The sequence below is a fragment of the Bufo gargarizans genome, chromosome 3 (genome assembly GCF_014858855.1).
Source record: "Bufo gargarizans isolate SCDJY-AF-19 chromosome 3, ASM1485885v1, whole genome shotgun sequence".
NCBI classification, from domain to species: Eukaryota; Metazoa; Chordata; class Amphibia; order Anura; family Bufonidae; genus Bufo; species Bufo gargarizans.
In genome coordinates, this window is record NC_058082.1 from 54,943,678 (window position 1) to 54,965,467 (window position 21,790).

At 45.6% G+C, this 21,790-nt stretch overlaps 1 protein-coding gene across 1 annotated transcript in view; it reads right to left on the reverse strand.

The window, feature by feature from the left end:
* Positions 1 to 1,529: 1,529 nt before the first annotated feature.
* LOC122932489 overlaps positions 1,530 to 21,790 on the reverse strand; it is a 211,943-nt gene continuing 191,682 nt past the window's right edge. The window contains exons 12-13 of the mRNA XM_044286923.1: positions 15,154 to 15,310; positions 1,530 to 4,767 (exon numbers count right to left, since the gene is read on the reverse strand). Of these exons, the coding sequence (XP_044142858.1) occupies positions 4,296 to 4,767; positions 15,154 to 15,310 (629 nt within the window). The 3' untranslated portion in view covers positions 1,530 to 4,295. The remainder of the gene's footprint in view (positions 4,768 to 15,153; positions 15,311 to 21,790) is intronic.

Below are 21,790 nucleotides of genomic sequence, written 5' to 3' on the forward strand. Positions count from 1 at the left end.
AAAGGCCCATTTACACTGGACAATTTAGCAGCACCTGCTCGCCATTGTAGGAGACCACTGCATCTACACACATGCAGCGATCTTCTCCACAGTATCGGAAGTTTGCCGAAAGCAGAGTGCGGTTTAGATGGCAGGATCTGCTGCCGGCAAACAACAAGGTGACCACATGAAAGATCCGTCCCCATTGACTTACATTGTGTGTCGGGACAGATCCGTCTTGCTCCGCACCACATTGCAGACAGAAAAAACGCTGCTTGCAGCACTATTCTGTCCGCAATGGGGACGCAACCAAACGGAACGGAATGCATTCCGTTTCATTCAGTTCAGTTGTGTCCCCATCGACAATGAATGGGGACAAAACTGAAGCGTTTTCTTCCGCTATAACAGATCTCAATAGCGGAATTAAAAACAATAGTGTGAAAGTAGCCTAATTTGTGTGCATTAAAATAAGGGAACTCCACCCAATGTGTGGAGTAATGACCTTCCAAAGACCATAGCAACACAAAGTTTGCTGTGCCAACTTAAAAAATATGGGAGAGAAAAACCAAACCTCGACACTGAGACCCTGTGAGTTACCAATGGGACTGACTTGTTAAGATGGTCACTGACATCCTGGAAACTATGGGACACTTTACTCTCCCGCAACAATATCATGGGAGCCATTTAGTCTCCGTCCTTCTGAAGTTCCTATCCGCCCCCATATTTATCCCGTACTATGAACAGCATAACAGAAAAAAATCTAAATGGCTGATTTGCTGTTTTTTGGTCCCTTCACCACCCTAAATAAACTACATTAAAAAAGTCATCAAAAAGTCATACACATACAGAAATGGTATCAATAAAAACAAGCCCTTACATAGCTCTGTAGATACAGTATAAATATAAAAATATTTATGGGGTTCAGAATATGATGATAGAAAGCAAAAGAAATATTTTCTGATTTTTATTTTTTTATTTTTATTTTTTTAAGTATTTAAACAAAAGAAAAACTATAAAATGTGGTATCGCTGCAATCGCACTGAACCTAACATATCATTTTTACTGCATGGAAACGTTGTAAAAATGAAACCCATAAAACATATTTTTCTATTCCATCCCAGTTAGAAGTCTCTTCTTTTATCTAATAGATTAACAATAAAAGCTACGTTTTATCATCCATAAATATTGATCACTTTTTTTACTGTACTTTTTAATTCTCCAGCTTCCCACTAAATTGTATGCAATTTTATATGGTGCTTTTAGCCCTGCAAAAAATAAGCCCTCATTTTGATATGTGAATGGAAAAATAAAAAAGTTATGGAAGGCAGTGTGTAAAAAACAAAAAATAGAAAAGTGCAGAATAAGGGCTCGTTCACACAACCGTTGGTGGCCCGTGCCCTTGACGTGAATCGCAAATTGCGGTCTGCAATGCAGGGGCACCTTCCGTGGGGCAGGCGCATGGGGATCACAGACCCATTCACTTGAATGTGTCAGCGATCCTTCCGTTCCGCAAAAAGATAGAGCATGTTCTATTTCTTTGCGGAGTGGAGGCACGGAACGGAACTCCATAAAGCACTCCGTAGTGCTTCCGTAGTGTTCAGTTCCGTGCTTCCGTTCCGCATCTCTGGATTTGCAGACCCACTGAAATGAATAGGTCCGCATCCGTAATGCAGAATGACAATGGAACGGAGCCCGTGTATTGCGGATCCGCAATATGGGAACGGGACACCAACAGTAGTGTGAACGAGCCCTAAGGAAGGTGTTCAGTAGGCTAAAGTTACATTCACACACTTGCACAGAGTATAATATTGCCAACTGATTATTAGAAAAGCTATATATGATTATTGTCCTTATCACAAGCGCTAACAATTTCAATGTATAAGATTATGTTTTTTCACAGTACAGAGCTGGAGATCTGCCCGGAGATCTCCAGAAATGTATTGTCACAACGCTGAACGCGATGTCACGTGACTTCTGAGCCAGATGCAATTACATCTACACTGCCTGGACCTGTCAGTCAAAATTCTGGGAACGCAGGCAGCAGTGAGAATGACCAGAGCCTCTGGGTGCAACGGCAAAGCCCTTTTTGCACCAAAGAGCTCAATAGCACATAAAAACACCATGAGGGACATTTATCAAAACTGGAGTATCCATATGCCAGTCTTTATCTCCCTGCACTGGTGTGAAATGATCCTAATTTTTGACTATGCATACACCTCTTAACAAATCGGGTGCATCTCTGCCCTGCCGTGATCCAGAAACTGAAGTCTACACCAGCTACAGGCTGGCACAGACTTCAGCTATAGCTTCTGCCACTTTTTGGCGAAAGTTATAGTAAATGCGAAGGGTGGTGTGAAGCACCACCCCTTTTTGCCGTACTTCAGAAAAGTGCAGAGAAGCTCAAAAAGTAAGAAATTAGGGTGCACTCGTGGCATGCATCATAATGTGCAACTTTTTTTTTTTTTTTTTATAATAGTGGCATAATTAGCTTAAAGACTATGTACACCATTGGGGACAATTTTTACTCATTTGGGGCTAAAAATAATTTTTTTCAATTGGTCTTTATTAAAATGATTGACCCGTTCTGTCACAAAGGGTTAACTGTTTTTCTAGCTGTGGGCATCCTACTTTCACTTTGTGCCGGTCATCTAATAACCCTTATCGCTAAATTACTAAGTGGTCATAAATATGGATGAGCGAACTTCAGTTTTTGAAGTTCGAGTTCAGGAATATGGTGAAAGCGTTATGGATTCCGTTACCACAGACCATAACGCAATTCAAGGACGGAATGCCTTTAGAGATATTCTGTTATGCATTCTGTCATAATAAAAGTCTATGGTCAGCATAATGGATCCATCCAGTTTCCGTTCTGTTCTTGAATTGTGTTATGGTCCACCATATAGCCGATCCCTAACTTTAAAAGTTTGCTCATCCCTAAGGATTGAGCTTTGATGAGTGTTTATAAGGTCTCATTGCAGAGATGAGGCGCCCCTCAGCTCCCTGTCTGAGAGCAGAGAGAAAATTCAGATCCTGCTAGTAGAGCATCTCAGCTCTGTACAGAGAAACGGACTCCATATTTTTAATCAAGACCAACAGAAAAAATGAGCAAAAAATAACAATTGCCCCCAAAGGTGTACAAAGCCTTTAATAAATGTCCCCTGTTCTCAAAATCGGGACCATGGATCAGGATGGGAGAAAGAAAACTGTATTCAGGATGAAAGAGCACATGTACAAAGTCGGTTGGCTTCATTAACTGGTATGTACTGTCAGATTCTCTTTACATTTCCTGAGAATCGGGAATGAATATAAAAAGCAAACAAAAAAACATTAAGGCTAGCTTCAGAATAGCGCTAGTAATCCGGCAGGCTGTACAGCAGGGAACAGCCTGCCAGATCTCTCTGCATTCTGGCATTGCCGGAAGCTTAAAAATCTCCTTCCGGCCCCATTAACTATAATGGTGACCAGCAGAGATCTGGCCGCAATCTGGCAAATATCCTGACAATCATCTTGATGTAAACCACTGGCTCAGGTCCCCGATGTCCAAGGTAGGTTGTTTTCACATCACCGTTTAGCTTTCCATTCTTCTGATGTGTCAGAACGGGGAAAAAAACACGGATCTCGTTTCTTTAAGCATCAGTTATGATCAGTTTGCATCAGTTCTGTCAGAGATCAGCTATTTTTGATGGGAGAAAAAGTCCAGCATGCAGTACTTTTTCAACTGTCAAAAAAACTAAGCTCTCACAGAACTGACACAAACTGATAATAACTGATGCTCAAAAAAAGACAGATCAGTTATTTTAAGTGCAACCTAATCGTAACTGAGCACAACTGATGCTCAAAATAAGACTCGTTCATATCTCAGTTCTCAGATCCGGCAGGCTGTTCCATTGTTCTACTTCACCGCTGGATCCCAATTGACTGCAATGGAGTCCGGCACTGATGCGGCCGATATCCGTCATAAATGCCAGGTTTCAGCCGGACAAAAAACACTGCGTGCACCGTTTTTTTTTTTTTGCCCTGCCAGCATCCAGCATTTGTGCTGGATCTGGCAGACAGATCACAGAAACGGATATGTGAACGAGGCCTTAAGGATACTTTTTTTTATTTTTCTATTCTTCTGACGGATCAGAAGAACGGAAAGCTAAACGGTGATGTGAACCTGGCTGTAGATGTGTGTCATTTGCCTCAGATATGATGGCCTGTGGTAGAATGGCTGTAATATGCTTGCCTAAAGTATTTATACTATTCTGGCTGTATTGGGACAACACATAAGTCATGTGTTGGTACTGTGGTGCCCCTGGACTTACAGGTGTTAGTTACGGAGCCCCAACATCTGCTGGGCCCTCATTCTTCAGTTGCCACAGGTTAATTGCATGAAAAATGCTTTGTGAGTCATTTTGAGACATTGCAGCCTGCAACATAGCAATAATGGCCCCTTTCACCTTCAGCCGACATGTGATTGGGATCTTGTGAAGATATGGGACTAGGCTTTGTAGGAAGCTTTCTTCTGGATCTACATGTGCACTCCTGTTCAAATTTTGCAGGACTTGAGAATTGTTGTTTGGTCCAGGAGCAGTGTCAACATCGTTGCAATTACAGGTTCCTGCTTGTGCATTGATTGGGACCATACTGGAAGTTGCTGGTTCGGAGGTCTGATCAGGTGTTGCCTGAGGTGAGTATGTGTTGCCTGCTGATGGGGTGTCAATTCCATGCCAGCCAAATATATCATCCGAGTTACCACCATTACCTTCTCCTTCCTCCTGCAAATCATCCAGACTATCTATAGAACTAAAACAAATTACTAAGTTTTAAACCAAAACTTGTTAAATAATATAGGATTTTCACAACACCACTGTCTTTTTCTTTAAAGTGTCATAATGAAATATGGTGATGACTAGAGTTGAGCGAACACCTGGATGTTCGGGTTCGAGAAGTTCGGCCGAACATCCCGGAAATGTTCGGGTTCGGGATCCGAACCCGATCCGAACTTCGTCCCGAACCCGAACCCCATTGAAGTCAATGGGGACCCGAACTTTTCGGCACTAAAAAGGCTGTAAAACAGCCCAGGAAAGAGCTAGAGGGCTGCAAAAGGCAGCAACATGTAGGTAAATCCCCTGCAAACAAATGTGGATAGGGAAATGAATTAAAATAAAAATTAAATAAATAAAAATTAACCAAAATCAATTGGAGAGAGGTTCCATAGCAGAGAATCTGGCTTCCCGTCACCCACCACTGGAACAGTCCATTCTCAGATATTTAGGCCCCGGCACCCAGGCAGAGGAGAGAGGTCCCGTAACAGAGAATCTGTCTTCATGTCAGCAGAGAATTAGTCTGCATGTCATAGCAGAGAATGAGGCTTCACGTCAGCCACCACTGCAACAGTCCATTGGCATATATTTAGGCCCAGCACCCAGGCAGAGGAGGGAGGTCCCGTAACAGAGAATCTGTCTTCATGTCAGCAGAGAATTAGTCTGCATGTCATAGCAGAGAATGAGGCTTCACGTCAGCCACCACTGCAACAGTCCATTGGCATATATTTAGGCCCAGCACACACACAGGCAGAGGAGAGAGGTCCCGTAACAGAGAATCTGGCTTCATGTCAGCAGAGAATCAGTCTGCATGTCATAGCAGAGAATGAGGCTTCACGTCAGCCACCACTGCAACAGTCCATTGGCATATATTTAGGCCCAGCACACACACAGGCAGAGGAGAGAGGTCCCGTAACAGAGGATCTGGCTTCATGTCAGCAGAGAATCAGTCTGCATGTCATAGCAGAGAATCAGGCTTCACGTCAGCCACCACTGCAACAGTCCATTGTCATAAATTTAGGCCCAGCACCCAGGCAGAGGAGAGAGGTCCCGTAACAGACAATCTGGCTTCATGTCAGCAGAGAATTAGTCTGCATGTCATAGCAGAGAATGAGGCTTCACGTCAGCCACCACTGCAACAGTCCATTGGCATATATTTAGGCCTAGCACACAGGCAGAGGAGAGAGGTCCCGTAACAGACAATCTGGCTTCATGTCAGCAGAGAATCAGTCTGCATGTCATAGCAGAGAATGAGGCTTCACGTCACCCACCACTGCAACAGTCCATTGGCATATATTTAGGCCTAGCACACAGGCAGAGCAGAGAGGTCCCGTAACAGACAATCTGGCTTCATGACAGCAGAGAATCAGTCTGCATGTCATAGCAGAGAATGAGGCTTCACGTCACCCACCACTGCAACAGTCCATTGGCATATATTTAGGCCTAGCACACAGGCAGAGCAGAGAGGTCCCGTAACAGACGATCTGGCTTCATGTCAGCAGAGAATCAGTCTGCATGTCATAGCAGAGAATGAGGCTTCACGTCAGCCACCACTGCAACAGTCCATTGGCATATATTTAGGCCTAGCACACAGGCAGAGGAGAGAGGTCCCGTAACAGACAATCTGGCTTCATGTCAGCAGAGAATCAGTCTGCATGTCATAGCAGAGAATGAGGCTTCACGTCACCCACCACTGCAACAGTCCATTGGCATATATTTAGGCCCAGCACCCAGGCAGAGGAGGGAGGTCCCGTAACAGAGAATCTGTCTTCATGTCAGCAGAGAATTAGTCTGCATGTCATAGCAGAGAATGAGGCTTCACGTCAGCCACCACTGCAACAGTCCATTGGCATATATTTAGGCCCAGCACCCAGGCAGAGGAGGGAGGTCCCGTAACAGAGAATCTGTCTTCATGTCAGCAGAGAATTAGTCTGCATGTCATAGCAGAGAATGAGGCTTCACGTCAGCCACCACTGCAACAGTCCATTGGCATATATTTAGGCCTAGCACACAGGCAGAGGAGAGAGGTCCCGTAACAGAGAATCTGGCTTCATGTCAGCAGAGAATTAGTCTGCATGTCATAGCAGAGAATGAGGCTTCACGTCAGCCACCACTGCAACAGTCCATTGGCATATATTTAGGCCCAGCACCCAGGCAGAGGAGGGAGGTCCCGTAACAGAGAATCTGTCTTCATGTCAGCAGAGAATTAGTCTGCATGTCATAGCAGAGAATGAGGCTTCACGTCAGCCACCACTGCAACAGTCCATTGGCATATATTTAGGCCCAGCACCCAGGCAGAGGAGGGAGGTCCCGTAACAGAGAATCTGTCTTCATGTCAGCAGAGAATTAGTCTGCATGTCATAGCAGAGAATGAGGCTTCACGTCAGCCACCACTGCAACAGTCCATTGGCATATATTTAGGCCCAGCACCCAGGCAGAGGAGGGAGGTCCCGTAACAGACAATCTGGCTTCATGTCAGCAGAGAATCAGTCTGCATGTCATAGCAGAGAATGAGGCTTCACGTCACCCACCACTGCAACAGTCCATTGGCATATATTTAGGCCCAGCACCCAGGCAGAGGAGGGAGGTCCCGTAACAGAGAATCTGTCTTCATGTCAGCAGAGAATTAGTCTGCATGTCATAGCAGAGAATGAGGCTTCACGTCAGCCACCACTGCAACAGTCCATTGGCATATATTTAGGCCTAGCACACAGGCAGAGGAGAGAGGTCCCGTAACAGAGAATCTGGCTTCATGTCAGCAGAGAATTAGTCTGCATGTCATAGCAGAGAATGAGGCTTCACGTCAGCCACCACTGCAACAGTCCATTGGCATATATTTAGGCCCAGCACCCAGGCAGAGGAGGGAGGTCCCGTAACAGAGAATCTGTCTTCATGTCAGCAGAGAATTAGTCTGCATGTCATAGCAGAGAATGAGGCTTCACGTCAGCCACCACTGCAACAGTCCATTGGCATATATTTAGGCCCAGCACACACACAGGCAGAGGAGAGAGGTCCCGTAACAGAGAATCTGGCTTCATGTCAGCAGAGAATCAGTCTGCATGTCATAGCAGAGAATGAGGCTTCACGTCAGCCACCACTGCAACAGTCCATTGGCATATATTTAGGCCCAGCACACACACAGGCAGAGGAGAGAGGTCCCGTAACAGAGAATCTGGCTTCATGTCAGCAGAGAATCAGTCTGCATGTCATAGCAGAGAATGAGGCTTCACGTCAGCCACCACTGCAACAGTCCATTGGCATATATTTAGGCCCAGCACACACACAGGCAGAGGAGAGAGGTCCCGTAACAGAGGATCTGGCTTCATGTCAGCAGAGAATCAGTCTGCATGTCATAGCAGAGAATCAGGCTTCACGTCAGCCACCACTGCAACAGTCCATTGTCATAAATTTAGGCCCAGCACCCAGGCAGAGGAGAGAGGTCCCGTAACAGACAATCTGGCTTCATGTCAGCAGAGAATTAGTCTGCATGTCATAGCAGAGAATGAGGCTTCACGTCAGCCACCACTGCAACAGTCCATTGGCATATATTTAGGCCTAGCACACAGGCAGAGGAGAGGTTCATTCAACTTTGGGTAGCCTCGCAATATAATGGTAAAATGAAAATAAAAATAGGATTGAATGAGGAAGTGCCCTGGAGTCCAATAATATATGGTTATGGGGAGGTAGTTAATGTCTAATCTGGACAAGGGACGGACAGGTCCTGTGGGATCCATGCCTGGTTCATTTTTATGAACGTCAGCTTGTCCACATTGGCTGTAGACAGGCGGCTGCGTTTGTCTGTAATGACGCCCCCTGCCGTGCTGAATACACGTTCAGACAAAACGCTGGCTGCCGGGCAGGCCAGCACCTCCAAGGCATAAAAGGCTAGCTCTGGCCACGTGGACAATTTAGAGACCCAGAAGTTGAATGGGGCCGAACCATCAGTCAGTACGTGGAGGGGTGTGCACACGTACTGTTCCACCATGTTAGTGAAATGTTGCCTCCTGCTAACACGTTGCGTATCAGGTGGTGGTGCAGTTAGCTGTGGCGTGTTGACAAAAGTTTTCCACATCTCTGCCATGCTAACCCTGCCCTCAGAGGAGCTGGCCGTGACACAGCTGCCTTGGCGACCTCTTGCTCCTCCTCTGCCTTGGCCTTGGGCTTCCACTTGTTCCCCTGTGACATTTGGGAATGCTCTCAGTAGCGCGTCTACCAACGTGCGCTTGTACTCGCGCATCTTCCTATCACGCTCCAGTGCAGGAAGTAAGGTGGGCACATTGTCTTTGTAGCGTGGATCCAGCAGGGTGGCAACCCAGTAGTCCGCACAGGTTAAAATGTGGGCAACTCTGCTGTCGTTGCGCAGGCACTGCAGCATGTAGTCGCTCATGTGTGCCAGGCTGCCCAGGGGTAAGGACAAGCTGTCCTCTGTGGGAGGCGTATCGTCATCGTCCTGCCTTTCCCCCCAGCCACGCACCAGTGATGGACCCGAGCTGCGTTGGGTGCCACCCCGCTGTGACCATGCTTCATCCTCATCCTCCTCCACCTCCTCCTCATCCTCGTCCTCCTCGTCCTCCAGTAGTGGGCCCTGGCTGGCCACATTTGTACCTGGCCTCTGCTGTTGCCAAAAACCTCCCTCTGAGTCACTTCGAAGAGACTGGCCTGAAAGTGCTAAAAATGACCCCTCTTCCTCCTCCTCCTGGGCCACCTCCTCTTCCATCATCGCCCTAAGTGTTTTCTCAAGGAGACATAGAAGTGGTATTGTAACGCTGATAACGGTGTCATCGCCACTGGCCATGTTGGTGGAGTACTCGAAACAGCGCAACAGGGCACACAGGTCTCGCATGGAGGCCCAGTCATTGGTGGTGAAGTGGTGCTGTTCTGTAGTGCGACTGACCCGTGCGTGCTGCAGCTGAAACTCCACTATGGCCTGCTGCTGCTCGCACAGTCTGTCCAGCATGTGCAAGGTGGAGTTCCACCTGGTGGGCACGTCGCATATGAGGCGGTGAGCGGGAAGGCCGAAGTTACGCTGTAGCGCAGACAGGCGAGCAGCAGCAGGATGTGAACGCCGGAAGCGCGAACAGACGGGCCCGCACTTTATGCAGCAGCTCTGACATGTCGGGGTAGTTGTGAATGAACTTCTGCACCACCAAATTCAGCACATGCGCCAAGCAAGGGATGTGCGTCAAATTGGCTAGTCCCAGAGCTGCAACGAGATTTCGCCCATTATCACACACCACCAGGCCGGGCTTGAGGCTCACCGGCAGCAACCACTCGTCGGTCTGTTGTTCAATACCCCGCCACAACTCCTGTGCGGTGTGGGGCCTGTCCCCCAAACATATGAGTTTCAGAATGGCCTGCTGACGTTTACCCCGGGCTGTGCTGAAGTTGGTGGTGAAGGTGTGTGGCTGACTGGATGAGCAGGTGGAAGAAGAGGAGGAGGAAGCCGAGAAGGAGGAGGTGGCAACAGGAGGCAAAGAATGTTGCCCTGCGATCCTTGGCGGCGGAAGGACGTGCGCCAAACAGCTCTCCGCCTGGGGCCCAGCAGCCACTACATTTACCCAGTGTGCAGTTAGGGAGATATAGCGTCCCTGGCCGTGCTTACTGGTCCACGTATCTGTGGTTAGGTGGACCTTGCTACAGATGGCGTTGCGCAGTGCACACTTGATTTTATCGGATACTTGGTTGTGCAGGGAAGGCACGGCTCTCTTGGAGAAGTAGTGCCGGCTGGGAACAACATACTGTGGGACAGCAAGCGACATGAGCTGTTTGAAGCTGTCTGTGTCCACCAGCCTAAATGACAGCATTTCATAGGCCAGTAGTTTAGAAATGCTGGCATTCAGGGCCAGGGATCGAGGGTGGCTAGGTGGGAATTTACGCTTTCTATCAAATGTTTGTGAGATGGAGAGCTGAACGCTGGCGTGTGACATGGTTGAGACGCTTGGTGACGGAGGTGGTGGTGGTGGTGTTGGTGGTACATCCCCTGTTTGCTGGGCGGCAGGTGCCAACGTTCCTCCAGAGGCGGAGGAAGAGGCCGAGGCGGCAGCAGCAGAATAGGCCGAGGCGGCAGCAGCAGAAGAGGTAGCAGGGGGAGCCTGAGTGACTTCCTTGGTTTTAAGGTGTTTACTCCACTGCAGTTCATGCTTTGCATGCAGGTGCCTGGTCATGCAGGTTGTGCTCAGGTTCAGAACGTTAATGCCTCGCTTCAGGCTCTGATGGCACAGCGTGCAAACCACTCGGGTCTTGTCGTCAGCACATTGTTTGAAGAAGTGCCATGCCAGGGAACTCCTTGAAGCTGCCTTTGGGGTGCTCGGTCCCAGATGGCGGCGGTCAGTAGCAGGCGGAGTCTCTTGGCGGCGGGTGTTCTGCTTTTGCCCACTGCTCCCTCTTTTGCTACGCTGTTGGCTCGGTCTCACCACTGCCGCTTCCTCCGAACTGTGAAAGTCAGTGGCACGACCTTCATTCCATGTGGGGTCTAGGACCTCATCGTCCCCTGCATCGTCTTCCACCCAGTCTTGATCCCTGACCTCCTGTTCAGTCTGCACACTGCAGAAAGACGCAGCAGTTGGCACCTGTGTTTCGTCATCATCAGAGACATGCTGAGGTGGTATTCCCATGTCCTCATCATCAGGAAACATAAGTGGTTGTGCGTCAGTGCATTCTATGTCTTTCACCGCTGGGGAAGGGCTAGGTGGATGCCCTTGGGAAACCCTGCCAGCGTAGTCTTCAAACAGCATAAGAGACTGCTGCATAACTTGAGGCTGAGACAGTTTCCCTGGTATGCATGGGGGTGATGTGACAGACTGATGGGGTTGGTTTTCAGGCGCCATCTGTGCGCTTTCTGCAGAAGACTGGGTGGGAGATAATGTGAACGTGCTGGATCCACTGTCGGCCACCCAATTGACTAATGCCTGTACCTGCTCAGGCCTTACCATCCTTAGAACGGCATTGGGCCCCACCATATATCGCTGTAAATTCTGGCGGCTACTGGGACCTGAGGTAGTTGGTACACTAGGACGTGTGGATGTGGCAGAACGGCCACGTCCTCTCCCAGCACCAGAGGGTCCACTAACACCACCACGACCATGTCCACGTCCGCGTCCCTTACTAGATGTTTTTCTCATTGTTATGGTTCACCACAACAACAAATATATTATTTGGCCCAATGTATTGTATTCAAATTCAGCGGGATATAAATTTGAGGCCTAGTATTTAGGCGCTGGGTGACCGGTATGGATTTAGTGACAGAATTAGACTTGGAAATGCACAGAAGCGTGTGTGTGTGAAGTTATTCTGAATGACCCAATGTGCACCTTGAATATTATATACCCTTTTAGGGATAGATTTCAAATAGCTCTGATATAGCAGAAACCACTAAATTATGAAATTGCTAAATTGGGAATTGTATTTCAACCCAGAACAAGAAATGTGCTTGAACGGACACTAAATAACTCGCCCAGCTACAGCACTAACGAGAGATTTAGCAGGATATAAATTTGAGGCCTAGTATTTAGGCGCTGGGTGACAGGTATGGGTTTAGTGACAGAATTAGACTTGGAAATACACAGTAGCGGGTGTGTGTGAAGTTATTCTGAATGACCCAATGTGCACCTTGAATATTATATACCCTTTTAGGGATAGATTTCAAATAGCTCTGATATAGCAGAAACCACTAAATTATGAAATTGCTAAATTGGGAATTGTATTTCAACCCAGAACAAGAAATGTGCTTGAACGGACACTAAATAACTCGCCCAGCTACAGCACTAACGAGAGATTTAGCAGGATATAAATTTGAGGCCTAGTATTTAGGCGCTGGGTGACAGGTATGGGTTTAGTGACAGAATTAGACTTGGAAATACACAGTAGCGGGTGTGTGTGAAGTTATTCTGAATGACCCAATGTGCACCTTGAATATTATATACCCTTTTAGGGATAGATTTCAAATAGCTCTGATATAGCAGAAACCACTAAATTATGAAATTGCTAAATTGGGAATTGTATTTCAACCCAGAACAAGAAATGTGCTTGAACGGACACTAAATAACTCGCCCAGCTACAGCACTAACGAGAGATTTAGCAGGATATAAATTTGAGGCCTAGTATTTAGGCGCTGGGTGACAGGTATGGGTTTAGTGACAGAATTAGACTTGGAAATACACAGTAGCGGGTGTGTGTGAAGTTATTCTGAATGACCCAATGTGCACCTTGAATATTATATACCCTTTTAGGGATAGATTTCAAATAGCTCTGATATAGCAGAAACCACTAAATTATGAAATTGCTAAATTGGGAATTGTATTTCAACCCAGAACAAGAAATGTGCTTGAACGGACACTAAATAACTCGCCCAGCTACAGCACTAACGAGAGATTTAGCAGGATATAAATTTGAGGCCTAGTATTTAGGCGCTGGGTGACAGGTATGGGTTTAGTGACAGAATTAGACTTGGAAATGCACAGTAGCGGGTGTGTGAAGTTATTCTGAATGACCCTATGTGCACCTTGAATATTATATACCCTTTTAGGGATAGATTTCAAATAGCTCTGATACAGCAGAAACCACTAAATTATGAAATTGCTAAATTGGGAATTGTATTTCAACCCAGAACAAGAAATGTGCTTGAACGGACACTAAATAACTCGCCCAGCTACAGCACTAACGAGAGATTTAGCAGGATATAAATTTGAGGCCTAGTATTTAGGCGCTGGGTGACAGGTATGGGTTTAGTGACAGAATTAGACTTGGAAATACACAGTAGCGGGTGTGTGTGAAGTTATTCTGAATGACCCAATGTGCACCTTGAATATTATATACCCTTTTAGGGATAGATTTCAAATAGCTCTGATATAGCAGAAACCACTAAATTATGAAATTGCTAAATTGGGAATTGTATTTCAACCCAGAACAAGAAATGTGCTTGAACGGACACTAAATAACTCGCCCAGCTACAGCACTAAGGACAGATTTAGCTGGATATAAATTTGAGGCCTAGTATTTAGGCGCTGGGTGACAGGTATGGGTTTAGTGACAGAATTAGACTTGGAAATGCACAGTAGCGGGTGTGTGAAGTTATTCTGAATGACCCTATGTGCACCTTGAATATTATATACCCTTTTAGGGATAGATTTCAAATAGCTCTGATACAGCAGAAACCACTAAATTTTTAAATTGCTAAATTGGGAATTGTATTTCAACCCAGAACAAAAAATGTGCTTTGACGGACACTAAATAACTTTCCCAGCCACAACAGGACAGCGGTAACGAGAGATTTAGCGGGATATAAATTTGAGGCCTAGTATTTAGGCGCTGGGTGACCGGTATGGATTTAGTGACAGAATTAGACTGGGATATGGCCAAAAAATAACCACACTATTGCTGGTTAAATGCACTTGGTGATGGGCGCAGCTTGCCCCTGATGTAGTATATGGCCAAAAAATGAACAGACTATTGCTGGTTAAATGCACTTGGTGTCACAGCTTGACCAACCACACTACTGAGGGTTAAATGCACTTGGTGACGGGCGCAGCTTGCCCCTGATTTAGTATATGGCCAAAAAATGAACAGACTATTGCTGGTTAAATGCACTTGGTGTGATAGCTTGACCAACCACACTACTGAGGGTTAAATGCACTTGGTGTGACAGCTTCACCCTGATGTAGGCTTTAGCCAAAAAACAACCACACCATTGAGGGTTAAATGCACTTGGTCGCAGCTTGTGCTGGCGCACCACAAGACACAAAATGGCCGCCGATCACCCCAGAAAAATGTGACTGACAAACGGTCTGGGCAGCCTAAAAACAGTGAGCAATTGAGGATCAGCAGCTCAATGATCCACAGCTGCAGATCGATCAGTTAATCAAGTCCTTTGGAGGAGTTAATCTGCCTAATCTCGCCCTACTGTCGCAGCCGCAACCTCTCCCTACGCTAATCAGAGCAGAGTGACGGGCGGCGCTATGTGACTCCAGCTTAAATAGAGGCTGGGTCACATGGTGCTCTGGCCAATCACAGCCATGCCAATAGTAGGCATGGCTGTGATGGCCTCTTGGGGCAAGTAGTATGACGCTTGTTGATTGGCTGCTTTGCAGCCTTTCAAAAAGCGCCAAGAAAGCGTCACAAAAGCGCGAAGAAAGCGACGAACACCGAACCCGAACCCGGACTTTTACGAAAATGTCCGGGTTCGGGTCCGTGTCACGGACACCCCAAAATTCGGTACGAACCCGAACTATACAGTTCGAGTTCGCTCATCCCTAGTGATGACCATGCAGTCATATCGTTATTACCATATTTCCACTCTACATACTAGACTTAAAAGTTTTAAATAGTACTGGCATACCAATATAGGTATGTTCAAAAAAGATATGCTTACGCTGGAAGATCTGTTACATCTTGATCTTGCAAGGTGTATGGCCGCTTCCTCGGGGGAACATCATGGCTCTTCCCCTGGTCAGTCAATTTCTGTATTGATCCAGTATTGATTGGGCATTGATCCAGACAAGAATTCTGCTGGGTCTCGACAGTTTTCACTAAAAAAATAAAATAAAATAAAATTATATATATCGTGAGGCAGTGACAGGCCTTATACATGATAGAGGTGTGGAGGGGTTAGATATTTCAGTCCACACCCCTATTCCACCACTTTGTTTATGTTTGCTCAATACCAGTGGAAAACGCTTCAGTTTTGTTCCTATTCATTGTCAATGGAGACAAAGCTAGAATGAAATGCACCAAAACGCATTCTGTTCCGTCTGGTTGCGTACCCACGCCGGACACAGAACCGCTCAAGCAGCATTTTTGAGTGTGTCATGGGATGCGGAGCAAGACGGATCCGGCATGAAACACAACTTAACACACCACTCCTATCTGGTGGCACATTCGATTGCACGCGCAGTGCCCCAAATTGGAAGTAGGAGGACCGACCAAGCATCTTTTTCCATCTCCCTTTTCCTAAAATCGATTCCATATACACGTCCCCTGATAGGGGACGTAACCGGGATTAAACTGATAGGAATAGTACTACTTAACACACCACTCCTATCTGGTGGCCCAGTATATTGCACGCGCAGTGCCCCAAATTGGAAGTAGAAGGACCAACCAAGCATCTTTTTCCATCTCCCGGTTCCTAAAATCTATTCTATACACGTCCCCTGATAGGAATAGTACTACTTAACACACCTTATAATAACGCAGAGAGAGGCAACGCAGAGAGAGGAGTCTGAAGAAGAGGAGTCAGAAGAGGAAGGTGGCTTTGAGGAGGTGCAAGACCAAACACAGCAGGTGTCCCAGGGGGCTTGTTGTCACCTTTCGGGGACCCTTGGTGTTGTACGTGGCTGGGTGGAGGAAGAGACCTTCAATGACATCAGTGAGGACAAGGAACGGGACATGGCTAGCTTGGTATCCAACCTTGTGCAAATGGGGAGTTTGCGGTTGTGCAAATGAACTGTTTGCGGTTGTTTGCGGTGCGTTAAACAGGGAGTTTGGTCTGTCACTGTGAAGCGGGCGTAACCGTTACACTACCTGATCGATACAACATCATACCTGATGTTTTAAAGCATGTTATTCTAAACAATTTAGGAATGTTAGGTGATTTATGCCCTTTATGGATTAAAACCCGACTCTGCGTCAACTACGTAATTTTCCATAGGAGTTTTGCCATGGATCCCCCTCCGGCATGCCACAGTCCTGGTGTTAGTCCCCTTGAAACAACCTTTCCATCACTATTGTGGCCAGAAGGAGTCCCTGTAGGTTTTAAAATTCGCCTGCCTATTGAAGTCAATGGCGGTTCGCCCGTTCGCCAACATTTGCGGAACTTCGCGTTCGCCGTTTGTGAACGGAAAATTTTATGTTCGCAACATCTCTAGTGAGGACCTGGAACAAAATACATAAGATGACATACAGGTTAGACCATAAAAGACAGTAGCAGGGTGCAGGAGTGGGGTGTTACACATCGGTTAAAAGAACGGCACAAAGAATGGTGTAGTTCCCAGGTTAGATAGAAACATCTGCCAGGACTTTTAATGACATCTTCAGCATCACAGGTCCTGTACATCTAGTAAAGGAACTACACAGAGCATGATGTAATTCTCAGGTTAGATAGGAGCATCTGCCAGGACCTGTGATGACATCACAGGTCCTGTACATCTAGTAAAGGAACTGCACAGAGCATCACAGGTCCTTCAACCCCCAACATCATTGAGAAGAACTGCAGGATGAGCTCTACAGTGAGACTAGAATGGACTGGTAAGAGGAGGTCCTCCTCCTTTCTCTTAATTTGCTCCCAATTTTTTTACTCATATCTCACTCATATATATAGTACTGCACACAGATACAACCACTATTACCTCATGTACCTCACACAATAACCGTAATATATATATACAGGTCCTTCTAAAAAAAATTAGCATATTGTGATAAAGTTCATTATTTTCTGTAATGTACTGATAAACATTAGACTTTCATATATTTTAGATTCATTACACACAACTGAAGTAGTTCAAGCCTTTTATTGTTTTAATATTTATGATTTTGGCATACAGCTCATGAAAACCCCAAATTCCTATCTAAAAAAATTAGCATATTTCATCCGACCAATAAAAGAAAAGTGTTTTTAATACAAAAAAAGTCAACCTTCAAATAATTATGTTCAGTTATGCACTCAATACTTGGTCGGGAATCCTTTTGCAGAAATGACTGCTTCAATGCGTCGTGGCATGGAGGCAATCAGCCTGTGGCACTGCTGAGGTGTTATGGAGGCCCAGGATGCTTCGATAGCGGCCTTAAGATCATCCAGAGTGTTGGGTCTTGCGTCTCTCAACTTTCTCTTCCCAATATCCCACAGATTCTCTATGGGGTTCAGGTCAGGAGAGTTCTCAGGCCAATTGAGCACAGTAATACCATGGTCAGTAAACCATTTACCAGTGGTTTTGGCACTGTGAGCAGGTGCCAGGTCGTGCTGAAAAATGAAATCTTCATCTCCATAAAGCTTTTCAGCAGATGGAAGCATGAAGTGCTCCAAAATCTCCTGATAGCTAGCTGCATTAACCCTGCCCTTGATAAAACACAGTGGACCAACACCAGCAGCTGACATGGCACCCCAGACCATCACTGACTGTGGGTACTTGACACTGGACTTCAGGCATTTTGGCATTTCCCTCTCCCTAGTCTTCCTCCAGACTCTGGCACCTTGATTTCCGAATGACATGCAACAGTCCAGTGCTGCTTCTCTGTAGCCCAGGTCAGGCGCTTCTGCCGCTGTTTCTGGGGAATGCGGCAACTGTAGCCCATTTCCTGCACACGCCTGTACACGGTGGCTCTGGATGTTTCTACTCCAGACTCAGTCCACTGCTTCCGCAGGTCCCCCAAGGTCTGGAATTGGTCCTTCTCCACAATCTTCCTCAGGGTCCGGTCACCTCTTCTCGTTGTGCAGTGTTTTCTGCCACACTTTTTCCTTCCCACAGACTTCCCACTGAGGTGCCTTGATACAGCACTCTGGGAACAGCCTATTCGTTCAGAAATTTCTTTCTGTGTCTTACCCTCTTGCTTGAGGGTGTCAATGATGGCCTTCTGGACAGCAGTCAGGTCGGCAGTCTTACCCATGATTGCGGTTTTGAGTAATGAACCAGGCTGGGAGTTTTTAAAAGCCTCAGGAATCTTTTGCAGGTGTTTAGAGTTAATTAGTTGATTCAGATGATTAGGTTAATACCTCGTTTAGAGAACCTTTTCATGATATGCTAATTTTTTTAGATGGGAATTTTGAGTTTTCATGAGCTGTATGCCAAAATCATCAATATTAAAACAATAAAAGGCTTGAACTACTTCAGTTGGTGTGTAATGAATCTAAAATATATGAAAGTCTAATGTTTATCAGTACATTACAAAAAATAATGAAATTTATCACAATATGCTATTTTTTTTTAGAAGGACCTGTGTGTATATATATATATATATATATATATATATATATATATATACAAACATACACTGCATCTGTTATACAGCATAAAAGATGCAGCGGACACAAGTATGTAGTATACCCAGCAGTGTACTGATATGTGAGGTACAAGGTATAATAGATGCAGTGAGTACAGATATATTATATCCAGCAATGTACTGATATGTGAGGTACAAGGTATAATACTGTAGATGCAGTATGTATAGATATATTACACTGCCTGTCCCCAAAAAAAAGTTGCCACCTGGATTTAACTAAGCAAATAGTTATGAGCCTCCTATTTGATAATTACTGCATGGGTGATTATCTTTCAGCTGGCAACAAGTTATTTAACCCCAACTGGTGCAATGAGTTGCTTCTCATTTCTTAAACATGTCGAAAGACACATCTCGTGGTCGTGGAAAAGATGTTACTGTAGTCTGTTTGAGAAGGGTCAAAAATCCTGAATGATCGTGATCGGCGATCACTTAAATGTTTGGTGATATCAAATAAAAGAAAAACAGTAGAACTCAGGGCTATGTTTAACCCCTTCCCGACTGCCATACGGCTATAAATGTGCTAGCTGCACATACCCCGTGCAGCTAGCACGTGTATAGACATTATAGCAGCTCTTTAATACAAGCGCTGCAAAACGCTTGGATTAAAGCTTCTGCCCCAGCCCAATCAGAGTGGTCCCTTGCCGGCAATCGATCCGAGTGGTTAGTCTGTGCAGACTAACCAATCGGATCGAGGCAGTGTAAAAATGCCTGTTCCAGGATCTGATCTGCGTTCTGCAGATCAGAGCCTGAAATCAGGTAATGTGTCCCCGTGCCCCCCGATCTGTGAGCCCCATCTGTGCCCCCCCCTGTGCGCCTCCAACCTCCCCTGTGAGCCCTGCCTCCGCCATCTATCCCCGCCTGCCCCTGATACGCTCCCCCCCATCCATGCATCCTGCCTCTATCTGTGACCCCTGACCCCAATGTGGTCCCCCTGCTGTATTTGATGGCGGCTGCCCTGTTCCTGAGCGGCATCTAAGGGGTTAATAGAGGGAGGGGCTCCCTCTCTCAACCATCAGGGCTGCCGCTCTGCGATAGCGGCAACCGGACGCTTTGCAAAGGCGTCCGGTGTTTCCATCTACAGGAAATATGACAGTATTATAGTTTGCAATGCAAGAGCATTGCAAAGTATAGTACAGCCATCAGCCCCACTAGATCTTCAAGATCCAAGTGAGACTTAATAAAAAAAAAAGTGAAAATAATAAAAGTAAAAATAAATAAATAAAAATGTAAATAAAATAAATTGCCTTTTCCTAAGAAAAAAACAAATAAAAAATAGACATATTAGGTATAACCGCGTCCGTAACGACAGTCTCTAGAAATATATTACATGATCCACCCCATCCGATAAACACCATAAAAAATAAAATAAAAACTGTCAAAAAAGTGCAACACCGAACGATCAAAAAGGCGTATGTCAAACAAAATGGTACCAATAAAACAGTCACCTCATCCCGCAAAAAATAAGACCCTACATAAGAAAATCGCTTAAAAACTAAAAAAAACAAACATTTTTTTATTTCAAATATGCTATTACTGTATTAAAGTGAAATAAAAAAAAAGTGTACATATTAGGTATCGCCGCGTCCGTGACAACATGCTCGATAAAAATATCACATGACCTAACCCCCTCAGAAGAACACCATAAAAAATAAAAACCGTGCCAAAAAAGCCATTTTTGTATAGTACCAATTAAACTGTCACCTCATCCCGCAAAAAAAGTAAATAACCCAAAAAATAAAAAAGCTATAGCTCTCAGACTATGGAGACTCTGAAACATCATTTTTTTTGTTTAAAAAATGCTATTATTGTGTAAAACTGAAATAAGAAAAAGTATACATATTAGGCTACTTTCACACTAGCGTTCTGCTGTCCGCTCGTGAGCTCCGTTTGAAGGAGCTCACGAGCGGAGCAGAATGCTTCCGTCCAGCCCTGATGCAGTCTGAATGGATGCGGATCCGCTCAGACTGCATCAGTCTGGCGGCGTTCAGCCTCCGCTCCGCTCGCCTCCGCACGGCCAGGCGGACAGCTGAACGCTGCTTGCAGCGTTCAGCTGTCCGCCTGGCCGTGCGGAGGCGTGCGGATCCGTCCAGACTTACAATGTAAGTCAATGGGAACGGATCCGCTTGAAGATGACACAATATGGCTCAATCTTCAAGCGGATCCGTCCCCCATTGACTTTACATTGAAAGTCTGAACGCATCCGCTCAGGCTACTTTCGCACTTAGAAATTTTTCTAAGTTATTAATGCAGACGGATCCGTACTGAACGGAGCCTCCGTCTGCATTAATATGATCGGATCCGTTCAGAACGGATCCGATCAAACGCAAGTGTGAAAGTAGCCTTAGGTATTGCCACGTCTGTAACGATCTGCTCTATAAAACTGTCACATGACCTAACCCCTCAGATGAACGGTGTAAATATAAATAAATAAAAACAGTTCCACAACAGGCTTATCTTGCCCCATAAAGTATACAGTTGCAAGAAAAAGTATGTAAACCCTTTGGAATTATATGGATTTCTGCATAAATTGGTCATAAAATGTGATCTGATCTTCATCTAAGTCACAACAATAGACAATCACAGTCTGCTTAAAATAATAAGACACAAATAATTAAATGTTACCATGTTTTTATTGAACACACCATGTACACATTCACAGTGCAGGTGGAAAAAGTATGTGAACCCTTGGATTTAATAACTGGTTGAACCTCCTTTGGCAGCAATAACTTCAACCAAACGCTTCCTGTAGTTGCAGATCAGACGTGCACAACGGTCAGGAGTAATTCTTGACCATTCCTCTTTACAGAACTGTTTCAGTTCAGCAATATTCTTGGGATGTCTGGTGTGAATCGCTTTCTTGAGGTCATGCCTCAGAATCTCAATCGGGTTCAGGTCAGGACTCTGACTGGGCCACTCCAGAAGGCGTATTTTCCTTGTGTTTAAGCCATTCTGTTGTTGATTTACTTCTATGCTTTGGGTCATTGTCCTGTTGCAACACCCATCTTCTGTTGAGCGTC